Below are 19,339 nucleotides of genomic sequence, written 5' to 3' on the forward strand. Positions count from 1 at the left end.
ATGGCAAATTACCTTTTAACCCAATTTTAGAAGGAATCTGTACATGTAACCATAGGACTGTGCTGAGATCTCCTGGTATAGAGTCACATCATAACACTTGGTTGTTACATTCTAAAAACATAAATAAAGCATTATCATAGAGAAGACGAGTTAAAGAAACATGATTTTTTTAAAGGTAGATGAAAATTATTTTGGTGGGAGTAGAACATTAATAGGAATCATGATTTTTTAAAAATTTCTAAATAAAACCTATTCTCAGAATATTTCCTAAGGCAAGACTATAGTCACCCTGCAGATCTAATCATGGTTATTCCATGACAGGTGAGCAACTGCACATTTGTGTGATAATGTACAGCTTTTATGAGAAACCAAGCAATGTAATGTGAAAATAGATTCCTTGGGTCCTCCAAGGCAAACGGAGAGGCTCAGGGCTTGCCAGGATGTAAGGCAAAACTGGCAAGATTAAAATTCCATGACTGAATCCAGACTGCACAGGGCCTGCAGGGCATGGTCAGGATTTTGTAAGTACGTAACTCCATGGTACTGTTTACTTTCATAGACCATATAGAGTTCTACATCATGACAGTTTTCATCACGTGATGATCAAGTGTCTCCAATAAGTGTCAAATGTTTCTAATTCCCAGGATGGTCCAATTTGAGTCAATGCCAGGAGAAATCTACAGATATTTTAATGTAATGAGTTTTTTTTTTAAAAAAAATGAAAATTTCATGTCTAAAGATCTGGCAAGCCTGGACTTCCATTTTCTAAATGGAAATTATCAGTGATCATTGCCCTCTTCAGACTGGTGCTTCCACTCGGCCCCGTCCCTCGCAGTGTAAAGGTGCACATTTTCTCTTGACCTACATTACTCACTCATGTTTTAGATATCTTAGTTTTTAGTCAAAGTCATTAGGGGTTTGATCCTCAAGGGAAGTTTTCTCATCTATTTTTGGAGTCTCCATTTTGTTCCACTGTCTATCTTGATGCAAAGCCCCACTGTCTTTGCTGTAGTTTTATAAGAGTAAGTCTTGTAGTCAGATGGTGTAAGTCTTCAAACTTCCAATTTTTTTTTTCAAGCCATGCCTGAACTGGGTGATTTTAAACAACTACATTTATATACCTTACTCACGACACTGTGTTGAACACAATATTTGGAGTCTTAATTTTCCTTAAGAAAATTCCTGGAAGGGTATGACTGGAAGAGCTAAGAGCCCAGAAGAGTTAGCGTGTTTCCTAGGTGCCCTTTTTGTTTCTATTGTCTCAAAACTTCTCCATGTGGGGTCCATGTATAGGGTCTCCATGTGTCCTGTCCACCATGGTGGCTCCAGGGGGGTTGGTCTAATTATATGGCAACTCAGACCTCCAAGAGTGAGTGTTCTGAGATAACAGGCCAAAACACAAGTGGTACCTTGTGATCCAGTCTCAGAAGTCACACAGCATTACTCCTTCCCCAACTCTATTATTTTAGGTGGCCAGGAACCTACTCAAATTATAGTGAAGGCACTACTAGGCCCTCACTCATGATGGAAGAAGTGGTAAAGAATTGGGGGCCACGTTATAAAATTGCTGTATGAGCCAACTCACAAAATAGCAGGTGAGTGGGGAGAAGAAGAAATTGGGGACTGAACGTAGAGAACTCTGCCCACGATAGACCCCACCCCTGTCAACAACAATAAAAGTGTCATTAAATTCTCAGTACATCACAGATGGTAAATGTCCAATAAATATTGACCTTTGCTGCATGTATCCTTTTGTTAGACATGTTCCCAATAAGAAAGGGAAGAGAACCATGATGTCCATTTTTTTTTTAATCCTTCTCCAACCACTTTCTAGCTCAATTTCCAAAGGACGTATGACTTAGATAATCGGACAGTGTTTTTTGCCAAGGCTTAACACAATTCCTTGGTGAGCTCGTGGGACCACATGGAAATCTCTGGGATCTATGTAAAAAATATGCTGCATAAAAAGGCCAGAATGAAACATAGGAAACTATTCGTAGTGATTCTCTCAAAACTGTGAGATTATATTACACTGAATGACATGAAAGCATCGGCAGCCATCTGTTTGTAACCTACCAAAGGACAATTTTGGATGTTTCAACCTAATAGGTGATGTGGCGGTTGTTTTCCTCCTACCTTCATAATTAGGGGAAAAAAATATTACAGTCAAAGAACAAAGACACCGGAGTACTTTAGAGAAGGCCTTATTTTTCTGATTACGCTGAAATGACACATCTCCTCTGCAAGTACAAAAAACAGCATAGCAGCCTTTAGATACAAAAATCTGCTAAAACATATTTATAGAAACCTCAGCCTCACAGGGAAAACTCACATAGAACCAGAACAGGCTTTACCTCGACGAGATCGGGAGCCAGGTGTTACATCATAACTCCATGACTCCGAGGGTAGACATTGGGCTTTCTTGTGTTTCAGCAACACTAAAGCAAGCTTTTAGCTACGGGAAATATTTGCTAAGAAGGCAGCTGGGTTGTAGTATGGCACAGCTGGGCCGTTGCCTCTGTTTTATGTGCAGAATAATTCAGCGCCAAGGATGAGGCGAGGAGTGTCCACCCCGGCCATTGCAGAGGGCACTTTGCTGGCACATTTTCAAACAGAACAGCCGAGCCGGCCCCCAGGTTTATGGCAATAGTGACTGTACTGAAAGAAGTTACCCACTTTCCTTAAGAAAATTCCTGGAAGGTATCATTAGCTCACTAGGCCGGAATTTTTTTTTTTAACGTTCTTAAAGCACACTGCCAGATTGTTTCCAGGAAAAAGCTCATGATGAATTCTTAATAAAATGTGACCAGGTTTAAAGATAAGGCATTGGTTCCCTGAGAATTCTGTGTGCCTTGGTATAGACAACTGCACGTGCGTGCTCCAAGGCATCTCCGTTGCGATGCTCTTCCTCTGGATCTCTCCGAGGGAGGCGGGGTGACCCAGGCAGGCAGGCGTCCTGGATCCTTGGGACATAGGCCCCGTGGAAGGGGTGCCCCAGCCTTCCTGCTGCTGCCGCCTGAGGGGGGAGCTGCTCTTATGGTCCTGATTTTAAGCAGCATTTTATATCTTTGAACCATGCAAGTAAGCGCAGCTGAAGCCAGCCTGAGGTACAGCAGGGATTTGAACTCTGGTGTATAAACACTCGTGTAGGAGAGGCCAGCTATTGATCCTCTAGCTGAAAATGAAGCAAAAATAAAAATCTCCACGGTCCAAAATATTGAAACCCTTGTTAGAACCATGTTGCGCTTTTTCTGCCTTCAATATGTTTAAATAGCAGGGGAGAAAGTTGCCATCAACCAAAAATTTAAGGATCATTAAATAAACGGTAGCTTACCAACAGGTGATCCTTTCCAAATCGGTACCCTTTATTCTTTTATCACGTTTAATCCTCACGTATGCTAAACTGTCTTAATATAGCCTATTTACGCGGAAGAAACGTATATTTCTTTTGCCATGGAGAATCTACTTGGCAAATACACCTTTCTTCAGTGAGGGGATCTGTCTTAAATTTAAAAGATTCCTTGTGTCCTTCTCTCATCCTTCTGATGCATAGCCCATGGATTAGGTAATCAAAGTCAGAGGGACAGAAGGGAAGAGATGGAAGCTATTTCCACGTTGTTGTTGTTGTTGTTGTTGTTGTTGTTTTTTTTGATAACTCCATATCCTGTGAGGTTTGTTCCCCTCGGAGGTTTATTTCCTTCCCTCCACCGCTGATTGCCTTGCTCACTGCCATGCAGAACCAATGCTGGGTTTTCCCAAGAGAAAATTACAACTGGGGAAAAAGGTACCTGTAACATCTTTCTACCTTCAGTGTGGAGTCCTCTCTACAGCCCCCGTGCTGCTCCCAGGAAGTGTGAAAATAAATACAAGCTATTAAGGCATCATCTCTTCTAGGGGTAGCTACACTTTAATATTAAGCCCTTGAAGGCAGATAACAGCTCTGAAGATATGAAGGAAGGCCTCTGGAATTACAATGGAGACTTTGGATAAATAGGAGGGAATATTTATAGAGAAGGCTTCCTGTTGGCCTGTGAAATAGGGTTTCCAAAGTCTATAGGTTTTGGAACTCACTCTACACTTTTTGGTCTAGGATCTCCTGAATCAGCCCTTCCACCGTCCCAAGATTGAAAATACGCACCAGATTATGCTGATGCTTAGCTGAGTACAGGAAACTACTGTTTTAAACCCTCAAAAGTCCACTCAAATCCCATCTGTTTCATACGGCCTTATCTACTATCAGTAGCCCACCTAATTCTGACTCCCTAGGCAGAGGTAGATTTACTACCTCTTTGTGTTCCCAAAACTCCTTATATTATATGATCTACTTTGTAGGATTTATGATTCCGCATTGTAATTAATAACGTTAGGTCTTTCACTCTGCGGACATTGACTTCTTAAGATTAGTCACTGTAATCAAGTCAGTGCTCAGAAATATTTGTTCAATGAAGGGATGGATGGATGGCTTAAGAGAGGTCACCACCTGTTTTGCCATTTTATATCGCTGACCTCCGAAAGGTCGATTGAGAAAAACGTGGACATCGATTTTCTAGAAAAGGAAAAACACTGAGTTAAGTAAGCAATATGATTCAAAATTTGAACCCAATTCTGAGAGATACATTTTTTCCCCTCAAACATGTTCTTCGCCCCCCAAAGTAGTACTGGCATGTTCCATCGGTAGGTAGTCACAGATCTCGCAAGTTTGCATTTACAAGTCACACTTGGGTTATTTTTTCCTCCTATCACTATCTGAGTGATGGGATGAGAGGAGAAGCCATCGAAATCTCTGAAATGTCATAAGCTATAAAAAGTCGGTTGTAGTCTATGAGCTGGAGAAAACAATGTTGCTCGTTAGATGGAAGCCAGGAAACCATCAGGCACCCACAAGCAAACCAATTTAGGAAAAAAAAAAAAAATCATGAAACCATTTCTTCTCTCAGTTTGAGAACAGCACCTTTTCCAGGAGGTTTGTTATGTAACGTGGATCCGCTTTCCCTTCCTGGGGGCTGGCCAAGACCGAAAAGGGAAGTGCCAGCCTAGGGAGACGAAGACTGTTCTTTTGATGCTGCCAGCCATTACCAGATATGGGAGCGCACAAAAAGCCAATTCTCCAAAGATTTATAGTTGTGTCTAGCTTGTTGACTCAAGCAGTTTGGAAAATCTTCAGAGAGAGAGTTTATTCGAACTAACCTAGACTCGACGTCTGTGGAGAGGGGAAAAAAGAAGCAGAGATAATATGTACAGACTCTTAGAGGCAAATCCTGTTGACCCCAAATTTACATACCTTTTTAAGTAAAAATAAATAAATAAATAAATACTCCTAACCAGTGCAAACAGTACTGCCTAAGATGTGACGGCCTGTTCTGTTGAATATAAATGCATATGATTATTGTTATTTCTTGGAGTTTGCATGGCAAAAAAACTATGGCAGGGAGTGAAATAGGAAAACACTGTGCCTTTAAATGAGTTAAAAAGAATATGAAATCGCCCAAATTGGAGAATCCTTGAAAACAGTCACAAAGGACCCTTGACACTGTAATTGCATGTTCACTGTATTCTCAGAACTTATAGTTTATCATCCTTGCAGTGGTATGAAATCCTGGGGGAAATCCTCATTACGAAGTCAAGGAAATATTAGCTCAGCCGTAAAAGAAGAATAAAACAAGTATTTGTGGAATATCTTCCCCGGGCCAGGCCCTTTCCTAGGCGTTGGCGACAGGCTGTTGAGTAAAGTAAACCAGGTTCCTACCCAGGGTCTTTACTTACGTCCTATGAGGAGAAGGGGCGATAAACAAAGAAGTAAATATCAGCGACACTGACAGGTTTAAAAGGTGTGGTGACAGGGACACTACAGAAGCAGCAGTGGGGCGCTACGGGGAGAGGCAGGTGCACGCGGTCAGTTCAGCAAGTCACATACCTGCAAACGTCTCTCTTGCTTTAGGATGATCAAAGCCACCCGTGACCCGGTGCTTTAAGATGAAATTTTAACCCTTTAACCTTCACTCCGAAATTCCCATTTCAGTGTTCCTTCTTTGTAGGAAGTTTTTAGGGACAGAGGATGTCCCTGTGGAGAAAGGTAGGTGGAGCAGGACACCAAAGAGATGGAGTAACTTTTTCTTTTCTTTTTTAATTTTTTTTTTGTAATCTCATTTGGCCTAGTGAACGTTGGGAGAGCAGATCTAGTGACTGTGTGCCTAATTCAACTGGATGTGCCAAAAGCTTTAGGGGGTTTTAGCAATAGCTTAAGACATGGGAAGAGTGCACTTGCCCATAAAACACTGCTGTGATTTTTAATGCCCTGACTAAGGAAACCAGCGGGTTTGCGCCCTGAATGTCATGGCTGGGATAAATACCAAACTGATCCCGCTTTTAGTAACCTGCGAATGTTTGGGACCAGATTAAATATGCACTTCACCCACTTTGGGCCCTGGCGACCTTGGAGAAGTCTTCCACGTGGATTCGTGTGTGCTGTGGTCTTTCATGGACTCTTTCAACTTAAGAATTCAATGGGGCATTTGGTTGATTGCAGTGAGCCAGTGCAACTCTCTAGATCCAAACATTCGGTGTCTTGCCCTTGTGGTTAAGATAACCATCAGCCCGGTCTCCTAGGGTTTTCAGTGTAATGGGTGACCTGGCCTCACATCTGATGGAACTTCCTACAGGTGTGAACTCTATTGTATCTATTATTTATGAAAATCATCTGCACAGACATTTAATATGACAAAACACTGTGTTCGCCGGATTCCTGTGATGTACAGATTAGTCATCCTTATGTTGACTTCTCAGATTCTTATTGGTTATGTTCCAGACTTCTAAGATGGGTTCTTTAGAAGAAATTTAAGTTAAATCTGTGAAGGCTGCTCATTAAACAAACAAGCAAAAAAAAAAAAAAAAACCCTGATGTTATTTATGTAGATAAAAAAAAAAATGTACACGTGAAAAAAACAGAACAAAAAGCAGATGAACCCACTCATAGATTCAGTTGCACATCATGAGCTAAATGGTGGCAAATAATCCCAAATGGTTGGTTGTATAAAATCATTAGTATTTCTCTGACTTATTTCACTTATATGTGGAATTTAAGAAGAACAGATGAACATACAGGAGGAAGAAAAAAGAGAGAAGAGAGGGAGACAAGTCATGAGAGACTCTTAACTATAGAGAATCAAACCGAGGGTTGATGGAGGGAAGTGGTGGGGAATGGGCTAGATGGATGATGGGCCTTAAGGAGGGCACTTGTCACGACGAGCACTGGGTGTTATATGTAAGTGCTGAACTACTGAACTCTGTTCCTGAAACCAATATTGAACTGTCCATTAACTAGAACTTAAAGAAAAGATCATTAATATTTGGTTTTGATATATATTGTGCGATTTTCCCTACTGATACTGCCCCCTTCCCTTCCTGAGGACACTGTCATAGATGACTGAACCGAGAGAAGGTAGTCGGGGCAAGTCAAACTTCACAATATTCAGTGAAAGTGAAACTAACAAGAAATTTAAATTCTAACCTTTAGTGAATTGAAATCCAGAGATACACCCAAATGTGTGCATCATCGTGTCACCGTGGCATCCACTGAATAGGAGTTGAGGGCAGAGTAGTAGGTAGTTGAATTGGAGGCCCGCAAATAATTAAAGGCAAAGCAGATTATCAATGGGAGGGTCTAAGAGTGATTTTTTATTTTTATTTTTTTTAAGAGTGATTTTTTAAATGCATCTGGGAGTATAAAAAACATTCCACCCCTACACAACCTTTAAATCCTCTTCCAACCTCTGTTGTTCAGAAAGTTTCCAGTGGCTTTCAGTCTCTCTGACCGGTAATATAGAGCGATTTATTATGACTGCCGTTGCAAAGTCCTGTATGCCCCCAATTAGGGTCCCATTAGGAGAGAGATATTCTGTGATTTGTAACGAAATCTAGAACTTCCACCCTTCTTTTTTTTTTTTTTAAGATCTATTAATTTGAGAGTGAGTGCACATGGTGGGTGGGGGGCGCAAAGGGAGAGGGTCTTCAGCAGACTGAGCTAAGCAACGAGCCTGACGTGGGGCTCAATCTCACGACCCTGAGATCACAACCTGAGCCAAAACCAAGAGTCTGACACTTAACCGACTGCACCGCCCAGGCGCCCCCGCCCTCACTGTTTTCACATATGGTGTCATGCTGCTGCTGATGACAGTGATGATAATGTCACAGTAATTACTTCCTGTGAATTAAACAAGTCTACATTTAGATGAATAATTTATTCCTTTATTATTCTGCTCTAAGTCATAAATACTTAAATATGTGCACAGCAATTCAAAATATTACTAAAATCCGTGGTTACTTAATGATTTAAAAAATCGTGGAATTGGCTGAACACATTCGCTCCTTTTCAAACAGATTCATTTTAAGCTAAATTTCTAAATGAGAAGAGTTTGAGGAAGTTTAAAATAAGGTGTACGGAAAAGGAACCTACCCTACCATAGTAAGGTCCCTTAGGTCTCCTCATTGTTCTGTTCTAGGCAAGTGCATAGGGGATTGGAAATACCATAGGACGTGTTGCTTTGTTGTTCCCAGAGCTCAGTAGAGTCCTCCGACCCGTGTGCATTCATGATTTATGCACAAGCTATAATGTAGGAACAGCTACCAGAGCCAGTTGGTCTTCAGATGCCAGAGACGTTACCGTTCTTCCCCGCTCATGTCACCCAGAGTAAAAACATCTTTTTTTTTTTCCTATTCTGTTTTCTCCTAGTCGAGTGCTCCCTCAGATCATACCAAGTCCTTTCCCCGTACCATACCTTATTCTGGATGCAGAGCTGATAATACTTCTATTTCGGTCATCCTACACTGAGGTTATTCATGGTTTTTCTCTATTGTAAACAGCACCACACTGAATAGCTTGGTGCCTGAACTCTCCTGCATGATTGAAGAAACCAGGATGAAACTAAGGTTTGCTGATTCGAACCCAGAAGGCATACCTATTAGACACGTGTTACTCATGGAAAATGGAAAAGGAAACATGGAAAATATTTGTCTTCTCTTAGTTACTCACCTGTTTGGCTCCCTCTTTTAATTTTAAGTTCCTTGAGGGCAAGGATTATGCCTTGAAAATTGTGCATTTCCTGTGAGTCCAGAATTACTCCCTCCATAATACTCAAAGTTTGCAATCTTGAACAGGCTATGAAATGGCTTTGAATAGTCAGCAAGCCAACACCTGTGTTTGCCTCCACAAGCTGCGATGCGCGTGAAGGATTTCACTGGTTCTCTTTACATGCAGCATCTGCTGCCAACAGGTGATGCATTTTAGGGAGAAGAGCCTTGCCAGAGGGATTTTCCTTTACTAGCATCCTCTTTCCAGATGTTTCTTCCCTGTAGTATATCCTGAATGATGAGGCCCCGGGAGGCAGTTGCCATCACTGAGATGACATGTCACACCTGGACTTTGACACTCTTCCCCCACACCACATAATTTCCCAAAGTTAAATGTCAAATCTAAGTTTATTGCTAAGGGACTTGGTTGTTTCTCTGTGAAGCCAAATATTGTGCTTTGTACTAGTTTACCGCTCATGCTCGCCACTTTAAATACAGGTAGACGTGTAAAGATGAAACTAAACTATTTTTAAGATCGGATTGAATTGACAAAATAATATAGAAGATAGAATTCACGGTCTTACAGCCCTCCATCATTTTTCTTGAATATACATACCACTGTTGAAAATTGAGTCAGTTATATGTTTGGAATATGTGAATAAACTAGAATGATCTCTGTGTGCTGTCTTCTGTATGAAGGAAGAAACTACTGTATAACTTTTTTTTAAAAAATAATGGGTGTTGGTATGTAATTGTGTGTATGTATATATGAACATATGTACACATATATTTCATGGTTCATGATTTCTAACCTGTACCTACGCCCACATATCCAGATGATAGTTTTTTCATGTAAGTTGATTGTTATGAACTTTCCTATTCACCAATGAGTCATGCACACTTTGCTCTACTTTCCTCATAGGATATCTTCATGTCTTTATTTCTGTTCTGTTTCAGTTAAGCTGAAAAGAGTCTTCTCTTTGGAATGGTTTTTATTTTATTTTATTTTATTTTGCTTGGGAAGAGCTCACTGAAGAATTTAATGATAATATGTTTCAAATGCCAATTAGGGAATGTCAAACAGTCACAACGGTATATATTACTTAGGAATAAGCTTTTCTTCAATCCTAACAACAGTTACATATGATCGAATACTTTACATTTACAGTCAAATCATTCTAGGGTTTTTTGGTGGTGGTGGTGTTGTTGCCAAGTTTTAGTTTCATTTTAAAAAAATCAAAGATGATATTCAAAGTATAGATCATTTAATTTATCCTTGTAACAAATTTTAATTACCTGTGAAAATATATCTCTTGTATACAGGAAGCCTAAGAATGGAACAATGAAAAGAATTCCAGTAAAAGGCATATTTTCTCTAAAAATGATCTTGATCTCTAATTGTGATTTATTAGTTTCAACCTTGAGTGTCCACATACTATAATTTGTATGGAGGAAACGAAAATTTATGGCACAGGCTGGTCTTATACACTAACAAACTGATGAAGTGATGAAAGCGTGAGAAAAGGGCAGTACTGAAATCAGATTCAAAAATCATATATGTCTTTTAGGGCATCTGATACTAATAAGCTAATACTGATGCCAGGGCCTTTTCAAAATTCTTTAAAATATTCTGGCTTATTTAATCCTTATAGAGGCTATATGGGGTCTCCATCTTTCAGATGAAGACACGGAGCCTGAGATATATGCATACCTTGCCCTGGGTAACAGCTAGTAGAGAACCCAGGATTCACATCCAGGCCGTTTGAGGATGACGTGAGACCATTTGATATTTGAGAGGATGTGAACGTTTTAATTGGAAGCGCATTCAGAGATTTTCCCATACGGCATTCCCAAAGTGCATTCTGTGGTCACTAGTTTAATCAAATACTCTTGGATAAAAGCTTTCGTCTTCTAGTATGTCAGAAGAAAAAAACAGAAACAAATACAATATAAGCTTTTTCCCTTTACTTGTGGAGATTTACAATGAGCATAACAAGGTTTCTAAGAAATCCCAGGATGAAGAGATCTATTTTTACTGGTGGTTTGCAGCCATCACTGACAAAACAACATAATGAAGACACCATTCAAGCCCTTAGGAAATGAGTCCCTACGGATATAAATGATTAGAAAGTCCAGCCCTACTAAGTGGCACATAGAAAACTGAGGTCGCCAATGCCTTTGTACCGCTGAAATCTTACCTCCTAATCTCACACGTGTTTTACCTCACTCAGCTCTTAAAACAGCATGTTGGCATAACTGTTCTGCTATTTTAAGTTTCGTTCAGATTTTCATTTTTTATTACATCATCTCACCGAGGAAACCATCATTATAGTGAAGGTACATGGAACAAAGAGTAGATACATTCTAGTTTACTTAATACAAGTCCGCACAATAAAATTTTAACTTAAGTAATATTCGTGTTTTTCCGGTTATTAAACATCTCATTTATCTTCAAGTGTTTAATATCTAAAAGTTAGAGAAAAACAAAACCAACCGATGAACAGAAAACTCTAGGAGAGTCCTGAGGGTCTAGAGAATCTATCTTTGGAGTGTTGACCATGGGCCACAAGTGGATTTCTCCACCACAGCTTGCTGTCTATCGTGGAGTTGATCATATATATTTCAACAGAATTTTGTATGTGTCTTTCTGACCACTGCGTGTTTTGCTATTTCAGTTCCTCCGAAGATATATGACATCTCAAGTGACATGACCATCAACGAAGGAACCAATGTCACCCTTACTTGTTTGGCCACTGGGAAACCAGAGCCTTCCATCTCTTGGCGGCACATCTCTCCATCAGGTAAAGTAAAAATATATCAGCGTCGTTTGTGCTGCTGTTCAACAGTCCCCCGTAACCTCACGTGTTCAGAACCTAAGAACCAGCTTATATTTTTTACATCTTTTTCACGAGATAAGCGGGGTGCGTATTTTTATACTTAATCTTTATACCTAAAGGCACTGCGGTTCACCAAAGTTAAATGAACAGTTTCTGTCAGAGCCCAGGAATAGAATCTATGTCTCTTGATTCTCAGTCAAGGTTATTTTCATTTTAGTGTACTGGATAATCACAAATCAATAGACAAAGAGCTCAGATGGAAATATCACAAGAGAAATATCTTCATTTAAATGTGTAAGGCTTTTATTCAGTCGTCATTCACATGTTAATAGGCCAGCATGAACTGCTAAGGTAATCAAGAGAGAATGAAATTATACAAATTACGAGGTTGCTGGGTCTAATTTCAAAATGCAGTTCAGAATCAAGGATTTGGCAGTTAGAATTAAATTTTAACTGATGAGGGATCTAAAAACCCAAGACTTTCAGTAACTTGTACAAGATCACGTAGCTCGGTGAAGTGAAGAGATATGGCATTTCCAAGGGCTTCTGGCTACCATGCACAAAAATGGGGACAATCATCATCAAAACAAGGCTTTGCACAGTCACTCGTCACCGAATCACCAATTTGTGTCAAGTTTCAGTACTTGAATTATAGAGCTTTGCGTCGTACCCTGGAAGTAACAGTGGTAGCTTTAATGAATAGGATCCCGTGATGTTTCCGGTAAGTGAAATTCGGTTTTATTTGCGTTATGCAGTTTTGGTGGAAATAGCTCTAATAGGGCTAGTGTGATGACATGGCTTTTAAAGAAATCAGAAAGGCACCTTTACGTAGGTGTGGAGAGAGTACAATTGCCACATCCTTTTTATCTGCTAATGCTTTCTTGAGCATCGCTTATCCTTAAGTGTCTTTCAGTTTCCTCATTTGTGCAGTAGGTCTAATGAGACCTGCATCACGTGCTAAGTATTACTATTAATGTGCGAAAAAAATCGATATAACAGCAGTGTACACTTACATAATATGCATTATGGCCTCTATAGTATTTCTGAAGCATGAGTGTGCTCTTGCCTGCCAGTACTCCACTCCTTAGAGCAGCTGCGGGATCATAAAACGGGTAGATAAGCACTGGATTAGTGGCAGGACTCGACGGTTGGAGCCGTCAGGATACATGCGCTTTGATCTCCAGGTCCTCATACATCAATTCAGCCAATCCTACTGCAAATCTCGTAGCCTCAGTTACCCTCAGCTAGTTGTCTACTTTCCAAATATCGAGCGATAAAAACCCCTAGCTATTGTGAGACTCGAAAAAGAGAATGAGCGTAAGCGTGCTTTAAAAAGTATAAGGTGATATGCAAATGTATGGCTGACTTTTAATCATCTTTCCAGGGATTTAAATCTGATACGGCAATATAATTTTTGTAAGAATGAAGCACATAATCTCCATCTTCATATAATTTAAGATTAATATTTTGGATTGAACTCTCCTGCTTTGCAGTGCTTGTTATTATGCATATTCTTCTTTTTTAAGTGCTTGGATACATTTTGGTTTAATTAAATAGCGTGAATGTTGGTTAGTAAAGTTATTAGAATAATGATAATGGATAACATCATGAAGCTGAAAGAAGACAGATTGGGTTTATAAGTTAAACTGTGCATGGATTTATTTTTCTGATCCTGCCGTACAGAGTAAATGAGTAAAATTAGCATAAATATTAACCGTTATCCAATGAATAGCTAGACATGGCTGATATATTTATAAATGCTCCCAATAATTTCAAATTATAATTTAATGATCTGTATTCAAATGCACACCACTGTGGAGTTTCTGCTTTAAGTAATGTGTCTGATAATTCTATTAAATTTCTTCAACTTACATATTTATATTTGAGAGCCAAATTATAAATGTCATTGATCTGTCTATATTTTACCTAAGAAATATCAACATTTTGTATACCCTCATCTTCTGTTACATCACAAAAGAAGATGTGTCTCAAAATAGCGGTCACCATATGAACAGTGGAGAGTGTTAAAAACATCCAGATACACGCCCTGTCAATACGAGAAATAATGGCTAGTTTTTGTGCAAGGGTGATTCGTCTAGGTTTTTTTGTTTTTTCTTTTACCAGTACTTTTGTTAGTTCTTACTGACTCATTCATGGTCTATATCAGTTTTAAAAATCAATAATAAGAAAAAAAAATGTCTGGTCCCAGGATGATAGCTCCACAGAGCCTCTCCCTAATTCACACAAAAATTAGGTTGTGGGTCCCAGCATATCCCCAACATTGCCTGAGCTAACCGGAGGTGTCGTTCTACTTGGTCATTCAAACCGCTCGGTGTACATTCTTGCAAAGACGTCTGTCTTGAGAAGTTTCTGGATATATGAGCTTCCGTAGGGTTTACGTATACGGATGATTTATTTCTCCCTGCATTTTCTATTCTATATTTAGGAATTAATTTCAAATTCGTGTAAAAACTGTTAGAGAAATAATACAATCTACGCCCTGTACCCTTTACTCGGTTTCGTCCATCATCGTTTCCCATTTGCTTCAACATTTGCTCTCTGGAGAGTCTGTGGAAATTTATATATTTTTCCATCGAGTCATTCGAGAACAATCGGTGTATACTGTGCCCTCTTCTTCCTAGTTATGTCAGGAATAAGGACAGGCTTTTATCTAGTCACAGGGCCGTTTTCAGCTTGTGTACGTATCATACTTTTGTCCCATTGCTATCCGTATTTCAATTTTGTCAATTGATGGAATAGTGTCCTTTATAGTTTTGGGTTTTCTTCCCCTCTAGTACAAAATCCAAGTATCACATTTGACTGTCACATCACTTTACTCCTCTTTATCCTGGGGTCTAATTCCTTGGTCTTCTTTGTCCTTTCCAAGCATTGATAATTTTCAGCAAAGCATGCGCCACCCCCACCCCTGCTTTTTCAATAGGATGTTTCTCATTTGAGGTATGACTCCTGTTTTCTCATGATTAGGTTCCATTATGCCCATCTGGGATCAAATAAGTGAAGTTATAGGCTTCCCAGGGAATGATATCCAGAGGCACAGGCCATCCATCTGTCCCTCATTTGTGCTGTTAATTTTGATTACCTAATCAAGGTGTCTGATTTCTGCATAGTATAGTTCCTTTTTGTTTTTTTCCTTCCCCATGCTGCCAATAGGCAATAGGGAGAAATTTTAAAATCATAAAATACAAATGTCTGTTACTTGTTAACCTTCCCGCAGATTTTACATTCTCAGTGATTCTTTTGTGAACTAATCTTTACTTTGATGATTATGGATTGATGATTTTTCTAGCTTGAGCAATCCTACTTAAACAGCACTTGGCCTTCTACTAGAAATAAGAACCTTACTTCCCCCCATTTCTTCCTCATTTTTTCCTTTTATTCCTTTCTCTTTCTCCTTTCTTTCTTTCTTTCTTTCTTTCTTTCTTTCTTTCTTTCTTTCTTTCTTTCTTTCTTTCTTTCTTTCTTTCTTTCTTTCTTTCTTTCTTTCTTTCTTTCTTTCTTTCTTTCTTCTTTCCATCTTTCTGTCTTTCCATCTTTCTCTATTATGGCAGAAGCTCATGGATTCCCAACATTTAAAAAATGTTTATAATTCATTACTGTCTTTAGTTATTTTGATGCTCAGATTGTTCCTTATTCGGGGAGTGGAAGTCACTTCATCCTGATTCTTATGTCCTTGCAATGTGATCCCATTATTATTATTTTTTTTTTAGCATTTTGCACTTTCTGGCATGACAAAATATTCCAGTTTCATCTTGTGTTTTAGCTGCCCTGTCTCTGGAATCAGCCATTTTACATTCCTTTGATGACTGGATACTCTATATGTGGGGTTATGATAATTATATATTGGCCTCAAATATATAACTCCAATGATCTACTTTATAGTAAAATTATCGGAAACTCAGACACCTAGACTAGTTCTTATGATAGTCTATTAAGCAGTAGAATTTAAATAACTTTAGTGCAAAGGATTAACCATATTATATTTGGTTTTATCTAACAATAATCCTGGAATAGGGCCTAGGAACTGGTGTGCTTGCAGAAGATGATTATAGAATTAGTAGTAAAAAATATTTATATTTAGCAAAATATAAGGAGGCAATTGATCTATCGTGAGATATTAGAAAGGTACATACATCTTTATTTACAAGAAATACTGCTTTAACTAATCAATGACTCATTTCTTAAATACTTAGGAAATTTTTAAGGTTTTCTCAAAATTCAACTATAAGATAAATGATTCCCTTCATTTCTACCTGTAATTTCTTAGGCATCACATGGTACCAATATAGTACAGTAATTAAAATCATTAACTTTATATCAGTCAGAATTGGGTGTGAGACCCAGATCTTTGTCTTACAAACTGTAAGATCTGAGACAAAATTGTTAAATCTTTTTTAAACTTTAAATATACGATAGTGATACTAATTTCCCAATTCACAGAATTGTTATGAATATTAAATGGAATAGTATAAAGCTTTGAACAGAGTTCATGACTTACCGTAACTATGCCATCATATTAGCTATTAATTGGGATGCCTGGGTAGCTCAGTGTTGTGCATCTGCCTTTGGCTCAGGGCATGATCCTGGTTCAGGAATCAAATCCCACATCGGGCTCCCTACATGGAGCCTGCTTCTTCCTCTGCCTGTGTCTCTGCTTCTCTCTGTGTGTCTCTTGTGAATAAAATAAATAAAATCTTAATATATATATATAATATAATAGCTAAGCTGTTAATTTACTAATAAAGTGTGTTTCAGATTTTGATAAAATGGAATCTCCAACCCTGTTTCTAACATTGAAGGTCCTACTTATAGCTGTTGAATGCAAGTCACACAGCTGTTCTCAAATGAGGGTATCATAAAGCTAAAACTCCTAGAGAACATTGACAAATTACAGAAGGCATTTGATTTTTAATATCTTTATATTCAAAATAAAATTCTTAATCATATATCACTGTATTAATATATCTAGATAGTAATCAATTACAAAAAAATACCAGAAAAATACAAAAGAAAATAATAGATTACAGACAGATAACAAATATGGAGGCATTTTGAAAGCCTCTATCAAGTTTCCACTTATTAATTGCTACTCATCTTAGTCTTTGCTTCCAGGTCATTTTATACTTTGAGATCTGGAATCTCCAGGCATGTTCTCACTCTACCCTGCTGGTGTTTATTAACTGACAAAGATATTCTTTTGTCTCTGGAGCTAAAATATGATCATAAACACTGGTTTGTATGTCTTAAACTCTTTTTTGTCTAGTTTCCATATGCTTCATTCTGTTTGACGGAATATATCACTCCTATATGACTCCATAGGAGTTAAGGCCTAACTCAAAATAAAGACTGTTCAATTATGTCTCTTTGTCCTATTATGTTCTAGATTCCCTTCATTCCTTCATATTTGTCAGTTCCATATTCTGTTAAAATCCTTTCTCTCCTGCATCTTTAACCTCTTCCCCTCCATTAACTCCATCCTGTCCATAAACTCAAGTTATTCTTTATTGACATCAATCCCTCGGCATTTTTGTTTAAATCAACAGCTATTGAGCTTGCAAAAGGAGATTGCAAACAAGTAGTCAAAGATGTAGGAATAAAACCAAAAAGCCATAATTTCAAGAGACCAAAAGAGGAAAAGCATTTCTGGAATGGTGAGTAATAAACAATGCAAGTCAGGTCAAGTAAGATAAGACCCAAACAGTTACTTTTTAGGTCAGGTGGTTTGTTGACCATTATGGCAATTCAGTGACATAATGGTCCAGAAACCCAGTTGTGGAGAATTAAAGAGCAAATAAGAAGTGAAGAATCTTGACATGGAGACAAAACTATGCATCCAGTTAGTCATAATGGAAATTTGGTTTCTCCACTTTTACACATGCTATTTCCTCTATTAGGAGTATTTTTTCCCCTCTAGACAAGTGACAGACTCCTACTCATCCTTCAACTTTTTGTAAAATTATTCCTGAGAAATCTAGGAAAAATTGGGTGCTTCTTCTTCCATAGTCACATTGTACAGTATGCCACCACTTGTGTGGAACTAATTCTCTAAATTATAGTCATTGGTCTAAATATAGTCATTTATTTGTCTGTGGCCTCAGGGAACAGAGAATCCCTTCTCCCAGAAACTGTTCATCTTTGTAACTCTTGGCTTAACTTAGGGCCTGGTACAAAGTAGGGACTCCATAAATATTGAAAAGTTAATGGATGCTGCCATCTGTCCTTGCTTCCCCCATAGCCTCTTAGAAGTTGAAATTAAAATTTAAAGTAATAACAGTGTAATGACACAAGCAAGTATTTCTGTTCTTATATTCCCCCAATCCCTACCCCTAATATAAAGACTCACATACCCCTAAATATAAATCAGCCCTTTACTTTTCTTATCGTTTCAGTATGGCTGCACATCTGTGATATTGTGATTTATCATAAGAAATATATATTTGGGTTTTGTCCCAATTCTTGCGCACAGCTCCCAAAACCCTTGAAATTTCCTATGATGAAACCAGCAAAGTTATCTTTTGGTATGTTAATGAAGCAACTTTGGAGACCTACCTAAGGTTGGGACTGGGGTTACCATGAGAACCAACCAAGAGAATGGAGAGTTGGAATTTTCAGTCTCACCCACCTAGACTTTGCGGGAAGGGAGAGGGACGGGAGGTTGAATTATTCACCAATGGCTACTGATTCAGTCAATTGTGTGTATGTAATGAAGCCTCCATAAAGACCCAAAAGGACCAAGTTCAGAGAGCATCTGGGTTGGTAAACAAGTAGACACTCAGGGAGGATGGCACACTCTGAGAGGGCGTGGAGCTCTTCATCATTTCCTCATACTTTGCCCTATCCATCTCTTCCATCTGCTGCTCCTGAATTGTAGCCTTTTAAAATCAATTGATAATCTAGTAAGTAAAATGTTTCTCTGAGTTCTCTGAGCTGTTCTAGCAAATTAATTGAACCCAAGGATGGGATTGTTGGAAGCTCTAATCTACAGCCAGTTGGTTAGAAGCACAGGTGACAATCTAGATTGCCTCTGAAGTAAGGGACGAGGGCAGTCTTGTGGGACTGAGCTTTTACTAGTGGCAGAACTGAGTTGAATTGTAGGACACCCAGCTGGTCTCGGATAATTGTTTGTTGATATGGGAAACTTCCCCACTACATTAGAATTGGGTTCTGAACCTTGACCGCATTAACATATAAAGAGCAGCTTGCACCAAAATAATTTTAGCTAGCAGGGTTCCACTAAGATGTATTCATTACCATCCATTCATTCCACAAAGTGGAAGGTTCTTGCACAAACATGTCCCATTTAAACCTCAAAAATAAAATGTGAAGTAAAAAATAACATGGGTCTCATAGTACTTACATAAATTACCCCAAACAAATATGAATTCTTTTTTTTTTTTTTTTTTTTTTTTACTTTTTGC

The 19,339-nt window shown here is 38.6% G+C and overlaps 1 protein-coding gene across 1 annotated transcript in view; it reads left to right on the plus strand.

Moving 5' to 3' along the window:
- The window catches only part of NEGR1 (neuronal growth regulator 1), an 812,989-nt gene that overhangs the window by 459,914 nt on the left and 333,736 nt on the right, over positions 1 to 19,339 (plus strand). Inside the window, exon 3 of the mRNA XM_041750612.1 lies at positions 11,742 to 11,867. Coding sequence (XP_041606546.1) covers positions 11,742 to 11,867 — 126 coding nt within the window. The remainder of the gene's footprint in view (positions 1 to 11,741; positions 11,868 to 19,339) is intronic.

This window comes from Vulpes lagopus, chromosome 3 (assembly GCF_018345385.1).
Source record: "Vulpes lagopus strain Blue_001 chromosome 3, ASM1834538v1, whole genome shotgun sequence".
NCBI lineage: Eukaryota > Metazoa > Chordata > Mammalia > Carnivora > Canidae > Vulpes > Vulpes lagopus.